This window comes from Oryzias latipes, chromosome 3, assembly GCF_002234675.1.
Source record: "Oryzias latipes chromosome 3, ASM223467v1".
NCBI classification, from domain to species: Eukaryota; Metazoa; Chordata; class Actinopteri; order Beloniformes; family Adrianichthyidae; genus Oryzias; species Oryzias latipes.
Window position 1 is genome coordinate 20,289,118 of NC_019861.2, and position 19,126 is coordinate 20,308,243.

The 19,126-nt window shown below is 38.5% G+C and overlaps 1 protein-coding gene across 5 annotated transcripts in view; it reads right to left on the minus strand.

Moving 5' to 3' along the window:
• Positions 1 to 19,126, minus strand: part of mical2 (microtubule associated monooxygenase, calponin and LIM domain containing 2) — a 35,907-nt gene that overhangs the window by 4,849 nt on the left and 11,932 nt on the right. For 2 of the 5 annotated variants that reach the window (XM_023953473.1, XM_023953472.1), the window contains exons 3-23: positions 17,054 to 17,261; positions 15,982 to 16,098; positions 14,645 to 14,746; positions 13,427 to 13,582; positions 12,967 to 13,067; positions 12,345 to 12,602; positions 11,467 to 11,582; positions 11,250 to 11,376; positions 11,071 to 11,158; positions 9,201 to 9,348; positions 7,712 to 7,911; positions 7,378 to 7,481; positions 7,203 to 7,268; positions 6,969 to 7,100; positions 6,502 to 6,615; positions 5,606 to 5,854; positions 4,399 to 4,506; positions 3,310 to 3,490; positions 3,150 to 3,226; positions 2,980 to 3,070; positions 1,618 to 1,635 (exon numbers count right to left, since the gene is read on the minus strand). In XM_023953473.1, the coding sequence (XP_023809241.1) occupies positions 1,619 to 1,635; positions 2,980 to 3,070; positions 3,150 to 3,226; positions 3,310 to 3,490; positions 4,399 to 4,506; positions 5,606 to 5,854; positions 6,502 to 6,615; positions 6,969 to 7,100; positions 7,203 to 7,268; positions 7,378 to 7,481; positions 7,712 to 7,911; positions 9,201 to 9,348; positions 11,071 to 11,158; positions 11,250 to 11,376; positions 11,467 to 11,582; positions 12,345 to 12,602; positions 12,967 to 13,067; positions 13,427 to 13,582; positions 14,645 to 14,746; positions 15,982 to 16,098; positions 17,054 to 17,261 (2,760 nt within the window). In that variant the 3' untranslated portion in view covers position 1,618. Of the gene's footprint in view, positions 1 to 1,617; positions 1,636 to 1,697; positions 3,071 to 3,149; positions 3,227 to 3,309; positions 3,491 to 4,398; positions 4,507 to 5,605; positions 5,855 to 6,501; positions 6,616 to 6,968; positions 7,101 to 7,202; positions 7,269 to 7,377; positions 7,482 to 7,711; positions 7,912 to 9,200; positions 9,349 to 11,070; positions 11,159 to 11,249; positions 11,377 to 11,466; positions 11,583 to 12,344; positions 12,603 to 12,966; positions 13,068 to 13,426; positions 13,583 to 14,644; positions 14,747 to 15,981; positions 16,099 to 17,053; positions 17,262 to 19,126 lie in introns of those variants that run through there. The other 3 variants (XM_023953471.1, XM_023953474.1, XM_023953475.1) reach the window with 3 other exon arrangements.

Consider the following 19,126-nt stretch of genomic DNA (forward strand, 5'->3'; position numbering starts at 1 on the left):
GTTTTGTTAACTTAGCTTTTTTTTTATTGTTGCACCTTTTGATCTTGGAGGAAAACACAATTTTTTTCGCTTGAGGCTTTAAATATAACAACTTTGAATCCTTAAGGATTTGTGACTGAGCTTTAATTCTAAAGATAAAATGTCTCAAATAACGTTCACACACCTCCTAAAAGACAGGATATAGCACTATAGATGAAAAAAGGCACATTTTTAAAGTTTAATTTGTACTGACAACTATGTTTTTAATTTAATCTAAATGATGAACAGGGTTGTAGAAGTTTGAAAAAGAAAGGAACTTTTCTACAGGTGTTAAAAAAAAAAAGAAATGAACAAGAACACAAACCTGTTAAGGTATGATTTGTTACCATTTACAAACATCACAGCAAACCATTAGTGTCATATAAAGCTAATTTAGTAGCCATTGATTTTAACATTTGTACACAAACAATTTTCATCACTGCTCACTTGCTCTCCAACTGTTACATTTGAAAACATTTTTCATCCTGTGATTTTTTTTCATAAAAAAATGCCTTTTGTTAAGGTAACAAAACGGAAAAAGATGTTTGAAGACATAAAAATTGGGAATTTCTAGAACCAATAAAGGGTCATTTGACTGCATTTGTTGTTTTCTGCACTTTTAAAAATCAAAACTTTCCTTGTGTAAGGTGAATTAGAAAGATTAAAGTAAATCTTTTGTCTGGAACATCCCTTTCTCGCAGATTTATGTGCTATTTTACTGTCAATCAATGAAATATTTAATAAATACCACAAAAGCCTATCCAGTCTACGACAGGAATATTTCAAAAGCTGATTTTATGCAAAACAAAGTCTTGTTTTCTCTTTTGTCTTTTTTTTAAACCATTGCACTTATGTATTTTTTTCAATTTTAGCCAAAACACAGCTCAGGTGTTGGCATAATAAAAGCGCTAAGTTAATTTTATTTTTCTCAAACAATTAACAGGGAAATACAAAGTTGACATTTTTTAAAAGATTGATTCAGCCTTCAGCATAAAAGGTCTAAACACATCTTTACTTTTTTCAATTTTACTAAAATAACTTCACTTCAAACGTTTTTTTTCTATAATCTGAAAAAATGTTTGTTTTCTTTTAGCATGTTAAGAGCCATTCACATCCACATTAACTTTAAGGTTAAGGCCCAAAGGTAAACCTTGAAGACGGTTCTATTTAAAAAAAGCCAATCCACTAAACATTCATGACACCTTTCAAAAGCTCTTCAACAAACCTTGAATGCTGAGAGTGCTTTGATCTCTCAAGGAATTCCTCACTCATCTGATTAAGCGTGTTGTCTTTTTCCAAATTTAAATTGAATCTACTTAGATACAAAAAAATCATCTCCTTTTTGTGAACAAGTCATTAGTGTAATAATCTAAATACAAAATGTAGTTCTAGTTCATTCAGACAGTGAGTGTGGGTGCCTCAGTCATTAGTCATGAGAGAAGGCCGGCCAAAAATCTTCATCTACCTCAAACATAAAGCATTGCAGTGTTGCATCAAACTTTGACACAGTTATCTTATTTTTGACACAAAACTAAACAACCATGCAGCCGATCATCATTAAAATGCAAACTCTTCAAACAAAACCATTGTTTTGCTAACCTCATATAAAGTCTCCGGCTGAAAAAGAAGAACAAATAAACAGAAAATGAAACGCTAATAAATAAGAAGACAAAAACGGCTGGATGCAAACATTAAAAAAAAGATTTATTAAGAAAAAAAAAACTACATTCAAAAAGATGAGAAGGTTGTGGAATTGTCTGTGACTGTAAGGAGGAAACGTTTGAGAGGCTTCAGAACAGTAGATGGCAGCACATTCCAGCTAAACGCTGCTCAGCTTTCAGGACAACCACATCAGACGCTCTTTGGTTTTTCAAGAGGAAAAAAAAGGTTTCCAACATTGTACACTGCGATCAACAAAAAAAAAACCAAATAGTTCACATATTTTAAAAAAAAAAACATAAAAACATACAGAAGAGTCAGATTTAAAAAAATATATAAACAGAACATCGGGCTTTTTAAACAGCCAGAGTTTACTGCTTTGTAGGGAAAAGCATACAAAGTGCATCAAGTTCATTTAGCCCTTTCAAAGTAAAGCATTGTTACAGCATGACTGCACCGCCATGGCAGTTTTAGAAAAAGAACACAGCAACCAAAGATTAGACTTCTCAGCAGTTTGAATTCATTATTGAACCATTGGGTGATCGTGTTCATTCTTTAACATTTTTGATGAGCTCATTCCAACATCACTGTTCAGCTTCTACGCAAAATCCAGCAGAAAACTATTAAATGTGGCCGTCTATGGCCAAAGAAAGATGTAAACTCTTTCAAATTAAATATAGAAGTAAAAGTAAAATATAAAGGATTCCAATGGTTAAGCAGCACTTTGAAATTCATTAGTTTGGCAGTTTAATTTGCAGTCAGTGGAAAACTTCTTTGGTCAACTCAACATTGTGACTGAAATGTTCATCATTGTGTGGATGAGTGTGATGGAAATTGTTTTTCTGTTCATTTTAAAGTTTGATACATCCAACAAAAGGACAGACAGGCTTTTATTGTGCAAATAGAGCGACACTGAAAAACTGATTTGGCACTATTAAAGATGGCAGTAAATGGGACTAATATCTAGAATTAAATTTTAACTGCATGAGGATGCAACAAATTAATTCAGCCCGATCCGCTCCTGCAGCCAAAACAGGGCTGGTTGTAAAACGCTGGGCCCGCCCGTCACAGCCTCTGTGTGCATCTGCAGCAGTACCTCTTGTAAAACGAACAGCAGGGGCAGGCTCATGCTCAGCAGCTCAAACAGCACCGTATAGTCGTGGGCATTGTCCCTCAGGTGGCCAGCGACGGCCTGTGCTGCACTGCGTACGCAGCAGGACAGATATGAGGGGGCTTTGCACACCGCGCGGGTCACACTCAAAGGCCAGCTCAGCTGTTTCCTGGTGAACAAGCTGCAGGTACCTGCTGCAGGTCGACTCTGCAGTTCCACTGTGCTGCCGCACGCCGAGTCTTCTTCAGCAGCGCGGTTTCGCTCCTCCACTCCAAACTGATTCTGACAGAGGACGTAGATGGAGAGGTTTCAGTACTCATTACGAATGGCATGACTAAAATATTGGAGGAGGGTCACTTACAGAAGGTGAAGTGAAGCTCCTTTTTAGGTGTGTCCCATTGTTTTGCTGATCAAAGTGAGGTCTGCAGTATAATTTCTCTGGAAAATACAGCACACGTCCTTATTGAGTGGATCAACATACATGAATAAAAACATTTATTAATAGCATGAAGAAAACATACCATTGTCAGGGTTGAACACATGTAATCCTTGGGGCAGAGGCGAGCTGCAGATGGAACAACGAAAGCACTCCCTGTGGAAGCACAGTCCCTCGGCACGGACCCTCTCGATCATGTAAACACGCTTTTTGCAGGAGTGACATTTCTCAGAAGATTGAGAAAAAGCTCTCCGCACCGAAGTTCCCTGGAGAAAAAAGCAGAAAAAAAAGGTTTGAAAACAACATTAGGAACCTAATAATGTGTTCTCCTTAACAAATAAAGAAAAGCTACCATCAGGGAACATGCTTGCTTTCAAAAGAATAAACTACTTGTCTTTTGGAATCCATTTCTCATTTGGACACACAACACACATTTACATGGGATTAAAACTGTGCAGCAGAAAACATTCCTCATATGAACGTGTAGGTGCTGTTCCAGCATGTGGCAGATGGGTTGGAGCCAGCAGTCTGGGTGGAGCAAAGAAACCCTCCATGTACCACCACAAAATCACACGTCTACTGTTTGAAGGCTGCAAGTGATTAAAAGCCCGACTGGTAGGAACCAAAGTTAAAATAATGCTTGCACGCAAACCCCAGTCTGGAATACGACTGTCAGATTGCACAGACGCGATTATCAGTCCAAAAATCTAGGTGAATATTAGTTCTGAGAGGGATGTTTGTTAGTGAGGGGGTAAATTCTTGTTCCTCTGCCTTCAAGGGTTGCCTCGGTCAATTATCCCACAATTCTCATAAAGAATAGAGTAGAACAGCATTATTTTCATTGTACAAGTAGAAGTACAATGCCATTTTAGCAGCAACTCCCTTGTGCAACGAATGCAACAAATAGGATATGAACAAAAACGGACCAAAAAATCGTGTTGAAATGGCGTGTGGTTGCAGTAACTTCCAGCACCTGGTGTCCCCAGTTGGTCTCCTATCTAAGGATTAACCAGACTTTTGAGATCAGATGGGATCAGCCGGAAACAGGGTGTCACACCCTTGCATTTATGATTAGAAAAATTAGTGCAGTAAAACAAAGGAGAAAGCTTAGACATGCAAAAGTCACATGCTTCGTAAGGTGGGAGGGGCCACTCATTTAATTTGCTATATTCACCTTTAGCACATCAAAACTGTCCTCTGAGAAAAGTCCTCTAAGATGAACAGCTTTCTCCTTTATGCTCTTTGAGTGAAACTCTCTAACTTTTTGTGTCTGAGCTCTTTTCTGCAGGACAACAACAAAAAAACAAAAAAACCAGAAGTCATCAGCATCGCCTTTCCTAAGCAATAGACGCACATGGAGGAAAAGACAGTCTTAAAACCACTAAAACCAAACAAATGTATTTAAATATGTTGGGAATATAATGTCTTAAAGTTTACTTTTGTTAAACCTGGAAGCCTGTTGTTAAAAGTGTTTGGTTCAATGATCAGCTTTCATTTTTATCTAATTTTCTAAACATGAAGGCACTAATATTCAGATTTTAGAGACAACAATTATAATCAAATACGATGGTGCGCATCTAATGGATATATAAAGCACAAAAAGCTAGTTTCATTGTAGTGTAAACTGTGTCTAATCAAATGCTATGAAGAATGGCCCTTTGCTTCCACCTTCAGTCATTTTAGAGCAACAGCAGACTTACATTGGGTACCGTATTTCCTCTTTTATACAAAAACTAAAAAACAATGTCTTAAAAAATACAATAATGACTATATACTTCTAAGGGATTTTCTTAACTATGCACTGTATACTTCTTTTTAATTCAGATTTGTCAGATTAAAAAAATAAATTAAGCTGATTCAGTGAGACTTGATGTAAAGAAAATCAATCATAAAGCATTAAGAATATTAAAAATAATTTTACCAGAATCAGTTTGTCCAGAAGCTAAAAATTTAAAGTGATTTCAAACATTTTTTAAATACAAACACCTTGGTAGCACTGACAAAAGTCAATTTCACTTAAAGTTTAATGAACGGAAGCAATGTTGCAAAAGATACCTGCCAAAAACTCATCACATCTATTTATACACATATTTGTGAGAAATTACTAAATCAAATGAATTAAAGCCAAACTAAAAAAAAACGATTTTCATAGTTTGGCTTTATTTTCATGCTCAGATGTTGCTCGTACCTTTCATGTTTGGCTCCATAAAAGAGAATAACTTCACATTTTGCTTAACTGTACACAAGTCCAGACGTATAATCAGTGTGTAATGTATAATCAAGAGCCACTCAGATGTATTTGTGAGGATCAGAGCATGCAGCAGAGATGCAAAGAGGAGACAGAGAAGAAAACAGACAGAGGAAGCAGAGATACTCTTCACCTCAGAGACATGTTCCTCCACCTCCCGGAGGCGGTGGAGAATTCTTCTCATGAAACAGATTCCTGAGTGGAGGGATGGAACAGGAGCGGGGAGTTCTGGATTCTCGGGCTGAGGCTTCATCTCTGTGAAAGCCTGATCAACATGTCTGAGCTTCAGATCTGTAAATGGACGGTGGGGGTGCAGGCGAGGTTCGGGCAGAGTCTTTGGGGACACTAACTGTTCAGCGGCTTTTCTGATACTGATTTCAAACTGAAAAGGGATATTAAACACATGAGCTCTTTAAAGTCAGACAAACTTATCATAAGAAATGTTCAAACTCAATTTCAACCATTGATTTTTGGTGAATATTGGTTATGGCAGTGCTATATATATAAAAAAAATGCATGTTAAAGGGGGTGTGTCCACTTAAAGTGAAGTTATTGGATAAAAAAGGAGGTCAAAACAAATTTTAAATGTTTTTGGGCATTTAGGAACAATAAAGGGTGGACATCTCTGCATGCAAGGGGACCACTACAATTATAGCAATTGTAAAATCCATGTATTTCTTTCAAATATTATAAATCTTACAACTACTTTAAATAGGCACAAGTCTAGAAAATCATGATCTAGGGTGCCTCTATGCAAAAGTGTCAAATCTAAAGGCCAGAGTAAAACAACTGGAGGAGACTGGTACTTATCCATAAAACCTTAACATTTAGAATATTTGCATTAAGTTTTATTGCAAAAAATATCAAGAAGATAAAGAAAAGATGCACAAATTACCCCAAAATTGTGTAAGTGATTTTTGAATTTCACTTGAAAAAATGTTTTTTTTTTTAAATCATTTCTTTGTGGAACTTAAAAGGAGAAGTCATGCAGGTGCCCACAGCAAAAAAAAAAAAACCGCTCCAGATTACCTGTGTCACTGATGGGGGCTTAGGTGGGACCGGAGGTCTGATTTTAACAGGCAGACTCTCCCTAAAGTCATGAGCAGAGAACAGCAAGGACCTCTCACTGAGGTCCAACTGGGTCTTTGCAGAGAACCAGGGGAAGACGTAGAGAGAAGAAGTAGGAAAGAGAAAAAAATACAAAGAAAAATAGCCACAGACAGTGACAGGAAAGTTCTGACAGAAGAAAACCACAATGTATTTCTGAACTGCAGCTGACAGCAGAGGAAGTATAAAACATATTTATGATCCATGAAAAGAGCTCAAATAACCGTTTTACCTTTCTGCAGTCATAAAAGATAGAGGAATTATTTTAGAGAAAATAGATGAATGCATGAATAAAAGTCTATATAAAGGCATGCTTTCTTAGGTTTAAACAAAGTGTCAGGACACTAAATCCAAATTACAGCTATATGTGAGACACTCTTTGCTATTACCTGAGTTTTGGGGACGCTGGAGCTGCTATTAATCTCAAACTTGGCCAGCAACTGAGTAGAAAGTGTTCCCACTTTGTTGTCTTTGGAGTTCTGCTTGTCTTGAACATACGTGTTATAACCGAGATTGGTGACCTAAAAACAGACAAACAAAAAAAAAAACATTTCTTTATATTTTTTTGTAAGAAAACAAATAGCTTCATTAAACAAATGGCAAAGACAAGTGTTTTAACAAACCTCCTCGATACAGAACGTTCGCCTCCTTTTGTTAATGAAGTTTGTGCTCTCAGTCTTCTTTTCATCCTAAAAACACAAAAGAGTAACATTAAAAACAAAACAGTCTAGAAGATTTTAAGGGAACTTACAAGTTACATTATACAAATTAAAACAATAAAAAAAAAGGGGAAGTTACCTTTGGTATGCGTTTTCTGTGAGGGGAAAAACTGAAGGCATCGTCATTACATCTGATTTCCTTTGAGGGATAGCATTCTTTGTTTTCATCCAGTTTTCTGGTCTCTGCAAAATAACATAGTTTTGGATCTCTAATATTCCCGAATACTGTGTTTTTTTGTTACAAACCCTGACACAGAAAGTAACAAACACAATGGAACAAAACACAAAAACCAAAAGAGAAATATCCAGGCCTCAATGTCTTTATTGTAGCTGATTTAAATAAAATAGTGTTCCAACTGAAAGCGGAGACATAAATAAGACATTTGAAACACCTCATGAAACACAGCCGTTACCTAATGCAGGTAGAGGTGATCCACGGAAGAGCTCGTAGAACTTGGACAGGAACGCGATTACCCTCGACTTATCCAATTCCTCATTGGTGCTCTGCTCCTTCGCAGATGTGAATGGTTGGATCCCAAATTCCTGTTCGCTAATGTCAAGCGCAAGCTGCAGGTTTGCCCTGTGATCCTCCTCGTTTAATGAGTCAAAATCTCTGAAGGACACAGGTAAAAAACAGAAAGATCACAATAATGAGAGTAAGTGGACTTAGCGATACAGTGGGATGATGAGCGTATCTGTGTGTTTGTTCTCTTTTTCATGCTTGGTTTTCCCTGCTTGAAGAAGTCACATATGAAGCGCTTCAGTTGCACGCTTACCTGTGACCCTCATTTCTATCTGGAAATAATAATAAGACAGGAATGTGACAGAAAGGCTTGAGCATGCTGAGTGACTCACTTCCTAACAGATCCTTTCATGCTTTCATTTTTTCTAGTCAAGTGGCAGGCGTTAGGTAAGAGAAAGATGATGTACAAACCGACACGACCTGTCAAATCCAACAGTCGGAAATTACCTAAACCAAAGGGAATATCTTACTCCTCAAGGACACATGCTGATGAAACTTTTCCACAATGTTGAGCAAAAAGTCGCCAGTCAACGATTTCCAAAAATGGGCCGCACTGATGGTATGTGGACATATGAAGCAAAGAGGGGAGCAGTAACCTAGCAGCAGCACAACAAACATCCTGTTATCCCGTAAGTGCTGAGGAGTGCGCTCTCAATATTCTGTCAGCCCCCTTCCCCTTCCCGGGACTCAGTTCTTGTGGCGAGCCTCCAAATGGTGGAGAAATGAAGGAAATGCCAGCGGTTCCTGGAAATCCACAGAAACTGCAGTGACATGTGCTAAAGAATAGCAGCATACCCGTCATTAAAGGGGAAGGGGAACGAACAAGTCTACCATTAAATGGAGAATGTCAGGAGTAACAATAAAACAACAATAAATTCTTTACAACTGTTGATTAATATAGACAAAGGGAAAGCACAAAAGATCAAACAACCAACAAAAAAAAACTAAAACAAAACCCGTTTTCATGCTCGATCTTTGACCTAAGTGGGCAGGTCAATACTGTGTGTAAAAAAGGGGGAAAGTCCTTTTACTAAGCTAACATTTACTTTAGCTTTGCAAGTGTCTTTCATACAGTGGTCACTCTTGCAGTCCTCATTTGAACACACTGTTCAAATGCAGATTTAAACTCCAAAAAACAGAAACTGTAAGTCTGCATTGAGGACATCTAAAGTCTTGTAGCCATCAGAAGGTCACAAACATGTCAGTAGTGTTATTATCGTGCTGAACATATTTAACACACCTATAATTCCTTCACAAAGTTGTTGCAGCAAGAACAAACACAAAGGTAGAGTCATGGCAGGGCATTCCTGTGTGCATTTGTTGAGTTTAGGTGTGAAGACAGATCTGCACGCTGATGTCCTTTAATGCCTTTTACGTACATCAGCTGTGGTTTAAATCTGTGGATGAGAGCACAGAGGGCGATGCCGCTCTTCCAGGATGACGTGAGGTCTTTGATGGACACATTCCTGTAACCCTCTGTCTGCTTCTTGCACCAGGTAAGAAGTCTTGATGGTCTGATCTCACAATCTGTAAAGAGAAAATGAAAACATGAAACTAGGATTGTCTTACACAACAGTTGAACATCTTGCATAACAAACTACAAAAATGCAGGAAGTAGGTCATGCAGAACCTCGTCGAGTTTCAGCTTTTGACGACATGACATAAAGCCACCCACATCTGACTGCTCATGTGCAATCTCATTAAAGAATCCGATTATTGGCAAAATATGCACACACATAAAATGAGTTCTATTCCAGATTACATCACTCTCTGTATAATAAAAATAAACAAGTAAACAAAAACAAATAAAAGCAATAATAAAGGACAAAAGATGAGTGCCAGGAAGTCAAGTCAAGTCCACGTAAAGTGTTTAAAGCGGTTCAAATTGGTCGTATTATTAAAAGTTCAAGAGGTAACAGCAGTTCAGAGTGATGTCCTTTGGGAAAAAACACGTTTCAGCAGTTTTTGGCAGTAATCTGTAGCACCTGGCAGAGGACAGCTGTGGAAACAACAGTGCCCAGGATATGAAGGACCCCCAGAATTTTTTTTTTTTCTTCAGACAGGATGTGTCCAAGTCTTGGATGAAGGGCAGATAATCTCCTCTGGAGTCGTTCCTATGCATTTCTTTTCCTACCCTTCTTTTTTCTCTCTTAATTAAAAAGGTGAACAGGTTCTTTCTGAAAAACAGTAACAAAATGAAGTTTTTAGCTGCATCCTTGTGCTGTTTTGATCTACCTTTTTATTTATGCATCGGTCCGGCTCACAAAAGGGTCCTGTTCTAACTCCTGTAGGCCTCTTCTTCCAAAGTTGCATGAGTTGAGCAAAAAAAACATGGTTTGTTTCTATTGTACATGCTTGCCAAAACAGTTGTATGATGTCATTGAGTCAGTGAGCGAGTCCAGATCCATGGCAGCAGACTCAAAACAGTTAAATCTGTGCAGCCAAAGCAGACCTGGAATCTTTCAATCCATAAAAACAGTGCAAATCGCTTTGTTTGGTAATCTGAAGCTGAGATTTGATTTTATGAAAAATCCCCAAGGACAAAGAGCAGACAGTCAAGGTGGAGTTTTTTTTTTGCTCGTCTGCACCCGTCATCTGGTCATTGACCCAGACCTGAGGGAGTATTCAAACATCAACCGGAACAAACAAAGAGAATTTCTGTCGTGGAAAAGAATGTTTACACAGTCTGGATGGAGAATATAAAAAACACAGAAGATTCGGCACACAGTACAAGACGTGCTGACATAACCAGCACGGAGAAGCCCATCTGCAGGTCTTTGTGGGGCTGTCGGTTCCACAAAAATCTCAATAAATCTTTTAAGATTTGAGAAACAACCTCCCTTGTGGACATAAGTTCTTCTTTTGATAGAATAGTCGAGGAAGGACAACGGGAAATTCTGGAAAAACAGTAGTAGTGCTGGAGAGGTGTTAGGTCTGAAATGCAGTCCAGGTCAATCCAGCGAGCAGTTTATAGTCCTTTATGCTTGAAACAAGCAAATAGGCTAAGACAGAAGAAAAAAGCAAAACCAAATGTTACATTTTAAAAGGGGGACAATCTTTTAATTGGTTTATTTAAAATACTGAGGCTATTATCCCTTTTTTCTGTGAAGATGGCAAAGTTATGCCCAATAACTCCATATGTTCTTTACTGAAGATGTTGGTACAGCAAAAAGAAAGCAAAGAGCTGATGGAATTACATTCAAGAACATTGATAGTGATAATCAATTAAGCTTCTACTGTCTAAGTCACCTTTTTTCTGGTTAATAGGCCGTCGTATGGTAACAGCACGCTCCAAAGAGCAGTGATTGAGCTCTCCAGTGATGTACAGGTGGTGCACCTAGATCAGGAAGAAAACTGAGCACTCACACTCAAGTCATTTGTGAAGTTTTGCATACAAGTTTGAATTTAAAACGAAAAGATCCTCCTACCTGGTTAGGTCGGACACAGGTAGAATTTAGGTTGGTGTATCGACTACTGGGATCTATGGTGTACAGGTCAAAGTTTTTCGCAATGTTTTCAGGAGTTGTTTGTGGGAGCAATCGATAAATACTTTCCCTGCAAAGAAAAAAAAATGATACTCATTTCACTTTAGCACGGAAAACTCAAGAGATGCAGTGTTTTTTAAAAAAAATCACGTTTTTTTACCTTTCTGCTAACACTTCCAGGACTGATCGGCCCTCAGCCCAGCTCCTCACCATCCAGGCTGTATCAAATCCACTCAGGAAGCCGCGAGCACAACCCGTTCCCATTGGCCAAAAGGGCTGCAGAGAGAGGAGTAAACAGAAAACCATGGCTGTGTGGGTCAATGTTCCAATATCAGGCAAAAGACTGATATGAGTGAAATGAGAGTAAATCCATGAAAGCAGAATAACACTAATCCAAGTATAAAAAAGGCAAATGTTTAACCTTATACTGATAACGTAAAACAAAAGGAATCAGATACCTTTTTGATTTTATACATAAAAAACATGTCCCATCATAATAAAACACTAACAGAAAGTGCAAAAGTGCACCATTTAATTTATTTAACAGAGATTTGTATTCGAGTGGATTCCCATTTCTATAACTGGTGAGCAGACAAAGTCATTCTCATTATTGTAGATTTATTTGCACACAAAAAAAGGTAAAAGGCTTATTTTTAGCCGTTGTTTTACTGAGATTAGGCTAGCCCGGAATTTGAAACATGTTTTGCTTTGCACTTGACCAAAAGTCTGGCTTTAGACACTGAATACTTCTGACACATGTATAATAAAACTGTAAAGACAATTAGCTCGCAAATGACGTAATGGACAACTCCCTAAATGAGCATTATGCCTGTGAGTTCATGTGAGTCAGAGTCACATTCCGCTCCTATCTTCCTCTCTTGATGACATCAAGATGGCAATAAAAAAGGCAATCAGCTGGACTAAAAACCAAAAAGATTTTCCTGAAATACCTCTCACCCTAGTACACCTGCCCTGCAGGTTGTTATGATCTAAAACTGGACTTTCTTATCTGAACTGATGAGCGACACATTGTCTCACCTCAAGTAGACTGTCTCCTACAAGAGCCACCAACAGCTGGTGTCCGTGTCTTTCCCTGATGAGAGCAGCGTTCTCAGAAGCATACATGTTTGTGAAGTCAAACATTGCTACATCCGGCTGCCCACAGTGGTTCTCAGCAAACTTGAGTGTAGGAAGCTGATAGTGGGTGCCAAAGTTAGCAGCCTCTGTGGCGTAGCTCAGAAGAGCTTCCTGGTTGACGTTTTGACTGCTAAGCAGCATCTCAGTCTCAACATAATCCTGTTTCAGAAAAAAAAAAGAGTTAAAAAATCTGCTTTGTGTTTTATAAAAGACAATTATATACTGATGCAGCATTACAGTCTTGTAATTATAAACAGTTTGTCAGACATTATTTGTGCATAAAGTTGCATTGGAAAAAAACAAAATTCCTTAAAAAGGAGATTTAAGGTGGTCAATAAAATTTACCCAGAATTAATCATGGAAGTTTGAAAGTTTCGTCAAGACAAAGCTAACACTTTTGAGCCAGTCAGTCTGAGACCCCTGAACCAAAACTAAAATGCTCTAAAGAAGGCTTTGTTTTTACTTTTGTTTTAAAAAATGATTTAACCTTAGAAAGGAACTGATAGATTTACATTTTTCTTACATTTATGAGAACTCCCTTTTCCAGCAGGCTTTGCTTTTTGGCAGTCATGACAAAGTAATGTGTGTTGTCCTTATAGTACACGATGTTCTCGAGATCAACACCTGGAAGAAAGGGTATGGTATCAATATTTCTGCAACTTTTTTATTTAATACAGAATCCTTTATTTAAGGGACAAACTAAGCCTTTTAAAGACTCCAAATGTTCTAAAAACATTAAAAAGACCACATCCAACACTGGAAGGGTTTTTCTGTGTTCATTAAAGAATTTCTAAAAATGTGTTCATTTCTATTAGCTTTAATTCCTTTTTTTCTTTTTCCTCTTATTTCTCTACTTTATACAAGTCAACATAGCTTTTACTGGAAAAAGAAAATTACAACAATAAGATGAAGTTTACTTCAATGCAAAATAAGATGTTTTTTTTTCATGTCAAAGGGAAAATTTGGGAGATTTGAATTCCCACCTGTCTTCGCTTTAAGATCAAGAAAAAACTTCTGGTTAAAGATGAAAGCCACGCCGCTGATCTCCTCCACTCGGGCTTCTGCTGTAGTGTTACTGTTGACGAAGTTTGCTGTAATGGCAATTGCCAGTTTTCCTCTGAGCACTTTCCTTTTAAAACCTGGGAAAAATAAAGACACGGAGAGAGGAGTGGATTTAACATTTCCTTTTGGCTCATCTGTTTAAACCAAAAGAAATCTGGTCTTAAACCATAATTATGAGGCAGTTATTTATGGATAAAAGGCAACTAACGGAAGGGGAAAAGAACTCATGTACCTCAAGAGGAACAAGATATTAAGTCGTTACCATATCTATCATTAAAAAAATCTTTCCTAAGGAACTTGTATTTTTAAAACAATAAAAAGACTCTCTGACAACCAGAGCACATTTCAGAAAGTTCTGGTACCATAAAGAATACATGTAAAATCATTTTTTGTTCACTTGAGAGAAATCCTAACATATACACAAAAAATTTGGTTTGCGTTACATTTGACATTTCATCCGTCTGTCTCAAAAAATAGCAACAGGTTTTAGGTTGTGCTACCACAGCTGGGCCAAAAAAGCAGACTAGCAGTGGAAAATTACATCCTTCTGGCTTTGTCATAATTGGGGAATGAGCTAAACATCTCGCAGTAACCAAAAATGCCCTTATATGGAATAAGCATTTGTTCTGAATTGGTTGTTCGATGACAGCATCCTAGTTAGAAGGATAAAAAATGAATGGGGTTGCAGCGAGTCAATCAGGAATCCATCGGCTGCCATACTCAGAGGAATGGTCTATTTATGTACCGTGTTTTGGTGGTTTTGCCCCCCCTGGGAGAGATCAATGACTTCATAAAGCAAACGTAAACTAAAGGCATATTTCAGCCATAATTGTAAAAATAAAATTAAAACTAAGTTGCATCATCTCTTTCCTGTAATTTTTAAATAAACAGCATCACCATTTAACTAAATACACATCATCTATGAGAAATTAGGTATTCCTAGATGATCTTGAATGTGAAATAAAATCAAATCGGACACTTCTCATGTTTTACTTTTTGCATGCCGTTAGCGTGTCAAACAGTCTGGGAGTGGCAGCAGGTTTCACTCCCTTATCAACACAATGTTATCAGGCCAAAAGGTACAGAACAACCTTGAGACATTCTGCCGGTTTCAGCCCTTTTTCTAGCCTCCTTCTTACCGTCCAACGAATTCTTGCGCCCATCGGCCCCGACCACAACATCAAAGTCAAAGTTAGCCACGGGGTGATCAGCAGGTCGAATTGCAGCTCTCCACCCAACGCCTGAAAGAGCAAATATGAGTAAACATTAAAAAAACATACATGTGTCAAGAGGACTACCGTCATCCTGAAATGCCTTAGAGAAGAATGGGAAACAAAGCAGCTTCTTTTTGTTTGACCTGAAAAAACACTCAACCAACAACTACATTTTCTTTTTAGAAGGAATGAATGGAACATTAATGGGACATTGGATGTGCAGTAGTTTGTCATTTAATAATAAAGTCAGAATAGAACTTTAGAGAAGTTTAGACTGCAAGTGGATGTAGGAATGACTGTAGTGTTCAGTGACGCAGCAAAGCGGAAGAAGCCACTGAGAGGCTTCATGTTGTGCAGAGAGCTTGAAGCGTTTTGGTTTTTTTTCTATTATCTTGTCCATCTAAAGCAACATTTTTAATCAGACAATTATCCTCAGTTTTGTCCTGTCTCTTTCTGAGCACAAATGGAGCTTTCTACCAGCGAGACAAGAACAGGTTTTTGTCTTAGTAAAAGACAACTACTATCCCCTTATAACCATTGCTTTCCCCTTTCGGGCCCATTTGCCTTACCAAGTTTTTGACATTTAAATACTGGGCAGCATGTGTACAAACCTCTCCATTTTAAAAGTGCCTTCCATGAAATCATATGAGCAGCCTTCACAGCAGAACAGGAGTGATAAGTGGGTCTAAATTTAGGCGAGGTTCTAGTTTTAATCAGTGAACCGACAGCAAAGCTGGAGTGAGTGGCTGCTTTAATATTTTGTTCTTCAATGCACAATGCAGACATGCTAGTTGGAATACGTGCTAGGTCTTTAAATTTGATTACAGTCCAAGAAATATTTAGCCAAAAATAACGTCGCTTTGTTGTGTATTTGCCAGATCTAGATAAGTTTTTAGTACCCGAAAGCAAATGACGGTGTTTATGCAAGCGACATCCATATCTGATGAAAACAGAATCTGAGCCAATGTTTGTCTCGTGTTTATTGGGGGCTGTCAAGGAAAATAAATACCTTGGGATAAAAATGGTCATGTGAACAGTCTTAAAGTAGGACCAAAGTAAAAGAGCAAGAGGTAAATACAGAGCCTGTAGAAAGCTTCAAGGCATCTCTCTCAAAGCAGTTCAACCCTATCCTAGCTACTAAATTCATACCTCCACTGCGTCCAACTCCTCTAATCAGTTGCCAGCGGTTGTGTGTACATGCATTCCACCACACTAACCCCTACATTTGCTGTCCTAAACATAGTGCATGCATCAATGGATACCTTCGTTTGTCTGATCCTCTGGTGGTTCCAACAGTTTGACAAACTCCACATTGATGTGAAATTCCACTGCAACAATGAGGGCAACTTTCAGAAGAATCAGTTGCAGCTGCTGAATGCCTGTTGGAACAAGAGGGAAAATTAGGAAAAATAATGAAAAAAAACTAAGAGTGACAGAAGCTGAGGTGCTGTGGTGAAAGAAGCTTTAAAGCCAAAATATTATTTTAGCAATAAATTGACATCCTCAACCCTTCGCCATTTGATATGATGGACAGTTTTAAGCCTTCAGGTTTGGAAATAAAGGAATAACTCATCCTGGGCCTGTTTCTACCGTACACTCAAGGGTTTCAGACATCCGATGAGTATGCCTCCTGTCTCAAGTTTCACCAGACAGGGTCAGCTAAGGAGAGGCTCCAAGATGACCCAAGACTTGTTTACATCTCTCAGCTGTGCTGGGAGCTGCTGGGGATCCCCCAGAAGCTGCTGTGGGAATGTGCACTTAACAAAAAGACCCGAACTCTGCTAAACCTTCTGATACCCTTATATGGGATAATTAGCAGCTTCAAGGATGTATGGGGAAATAATTATAAAGTACTACCAAGAAAGTATTTAAGTCAAAGCGTGGACGGAAAAAAAACATGTCACACCAGATGGGAGTTTTTTGGGAGCACAGACATGTTTTTAACCTTGTACACGCAACCGAAAAAGAGGTTGACGTGTCTGGCATTGCAAAAGACAGCGTCAACTTATTGTTGTATAGATGACTTGTAAAAGAAATGCTCAAAATCCACTAAGACCTCTATATCTTGTACTTAGTACAGCTTCTTAGTTAATTGCTGTGTGCTGCTGCAGCAATCAGATAATTGGCTCCAGCTGTGCAGTCTAAATATAAAAAACAGGAGGCAATGTTTGTCTCTTCTATTCTGGTTTTATTCTAAATAACCACATTTTCTGTCTTATCTTTGCACCAAAATGTGTTTCCCAGAAATGGAGGTGAGCATTATTCATGCTCAATAACAAGGTAAGGGGAAAGCCAAATAATGGTGCGTTTGTCTCTGTGAAGTCCGATACTCACTGATGTGGTCTATGGCTCCAGCACAGAATTTCCCGTAAAACTTCTTGGCCCCGAGGCCCCGCAGGTCATGAATAGTAAAGGGCCAAAGATGAAGCACGTTGTTTCTGGAGAAGGAGTCTCTCTTCTCCAGCACCACAACTTTGGCACCCATTAATGCAAACTCGATGGCAGTCCGTAAGCCACATGGACCTCCTCCGATGATGAGGCACTAAAATGTCAAGATGACAGATTGACTTCATTACCGGCGCAAGAGAGACAACACGTAGAAGTGATTTACATCATGCGTGGGTATTATAAACACAGAACTGAGACTTTTGCTACAGATGTCCAGAGTGAAAAATAGTTCTTATCCCACTTGTTTACATCATTTCAATGGGCATGATAGCTCCTCTAGAGATCACAATGAAGGAACAGCACTTTACTGCTTCACTGAAGCCTTTGAAGGCTTTAGAGTTTTGTTTAAGAGCTATTCAGCAGGATAAACCGTCAGACTCTGTTTGGTTTCAGAATGACTCCTTCCAGCAACCTGATGTTTAGGCAAGACTTGATTTAGTGCTGGTAGACAACGTTCCATAAAAAATGCAGTTAGCACATGCCTTAAAAATTACAGTCATTGCAAAATTGCCCAAAAGCGTGTGCAAACAACCTTCCGCATATTTACATTGTACTTCATACTCCAGCCTCACCACAAAGTGGATGAAGTCAGTTCAAGGAGGTTGGAGCATCTGTCTGTGCCTGTGTGGCTCAAACATGACATCATCCTGCTGAAGGACAGATTAAAGACCTGACGCATGTGTGCTGGCAAACACCACTTTTTTCCTCGTTTGAACTCACTACTATTGACTATAGAAAAATATGACCGAGGATTTGTTTCCCACTATGAATCTCCTTCCATATATTCCATAACCAAGCGTAACCATATCATCATGTTACCCCACACCCTACTCTACCCTTTCAGACTACCATATCATGTCATCATACATCTCTTTTTCAGGTTCTGGTTTGAATACCAGCTGCTTCCTTTCTGTGTGGAGTTTGCATGTTTACCTAATGCATGTATGGGTTCTCTCCAGCAACTCCGGCTTCCTCCCACAGTCCTAAAACATGCTCCATAGGTCAATTGATGACTCTAAATTGTCCCTCGCTGTGATTGTGAGTGTGTGGTGATGGACTGGCAACATGTCCAGGGTGTACCCTGCTGTCGGCCAACAGTAGTTGGTATAGGCGCCAGCAACCTCTTGACCCCGAAAGGGGTAAAGCCGGTTCTGAAGATGGATGGATGAAAATATTTTTGCTTTTGTTCATTACAAACTTTGTTTTTGTGCTTGGTGCATTTTACTCCACTAGATGTGTGCTTCGTTTGTGCTTTTCTTGTATTCTTTGCTTTTTTATTGAGCTGAGCCTTTTAAAAAAAAAACAATTGTTATAAATATTACTGTACTCTGTATGTCTTACCCACATGAATCTACACACTATCATTCTGTCGGGATGACAGCATTTGTTTTTTTTCCCACTCATTTCACTGTTTTGATCTCTCCATCAGCCACCAGCAGATACTTTGTGTTTGTTTTGGCACTGGCACTGTCACTGTCACTAGCTGATATTGTTGAATATAAAGGGCTTTTCCTGAGGGCTTGTTCCACATGTGCCGAGTCAGGTCACACATTTCCGCTCAGATTTACACCTGGGAACTCACCCTCTTTCCTGTAAGTTTTCTCTGATTTATTTGATTTGATCATAAACTCTCTTTGTACAGAGCTAACAAGTCACTGCATGATTAGAAAAGTAAGAGCCTTTGTAGTTCTTCTCAATTCCACCTAAAGGTCATTTAGTAAGGAACTAGTAGCCAATCATCTTACAAAACTCTGGTGTGAACAACTGATTTTATTAACTATTGTAAAAACTAACAAGCTGGATGCCATGGTAACGAAGGCCTGCTGCCCACAGAGTAGGGCTATGAACCAAAGGTTTGAAGGATGAGATGATAATAAAATAAAAGGAGTGGTTTAGCTGTAAAAGAATATAAAAAAAGCTGTCACCAAGTGATCCTCTCCACAAAACCAATGTAAAAGC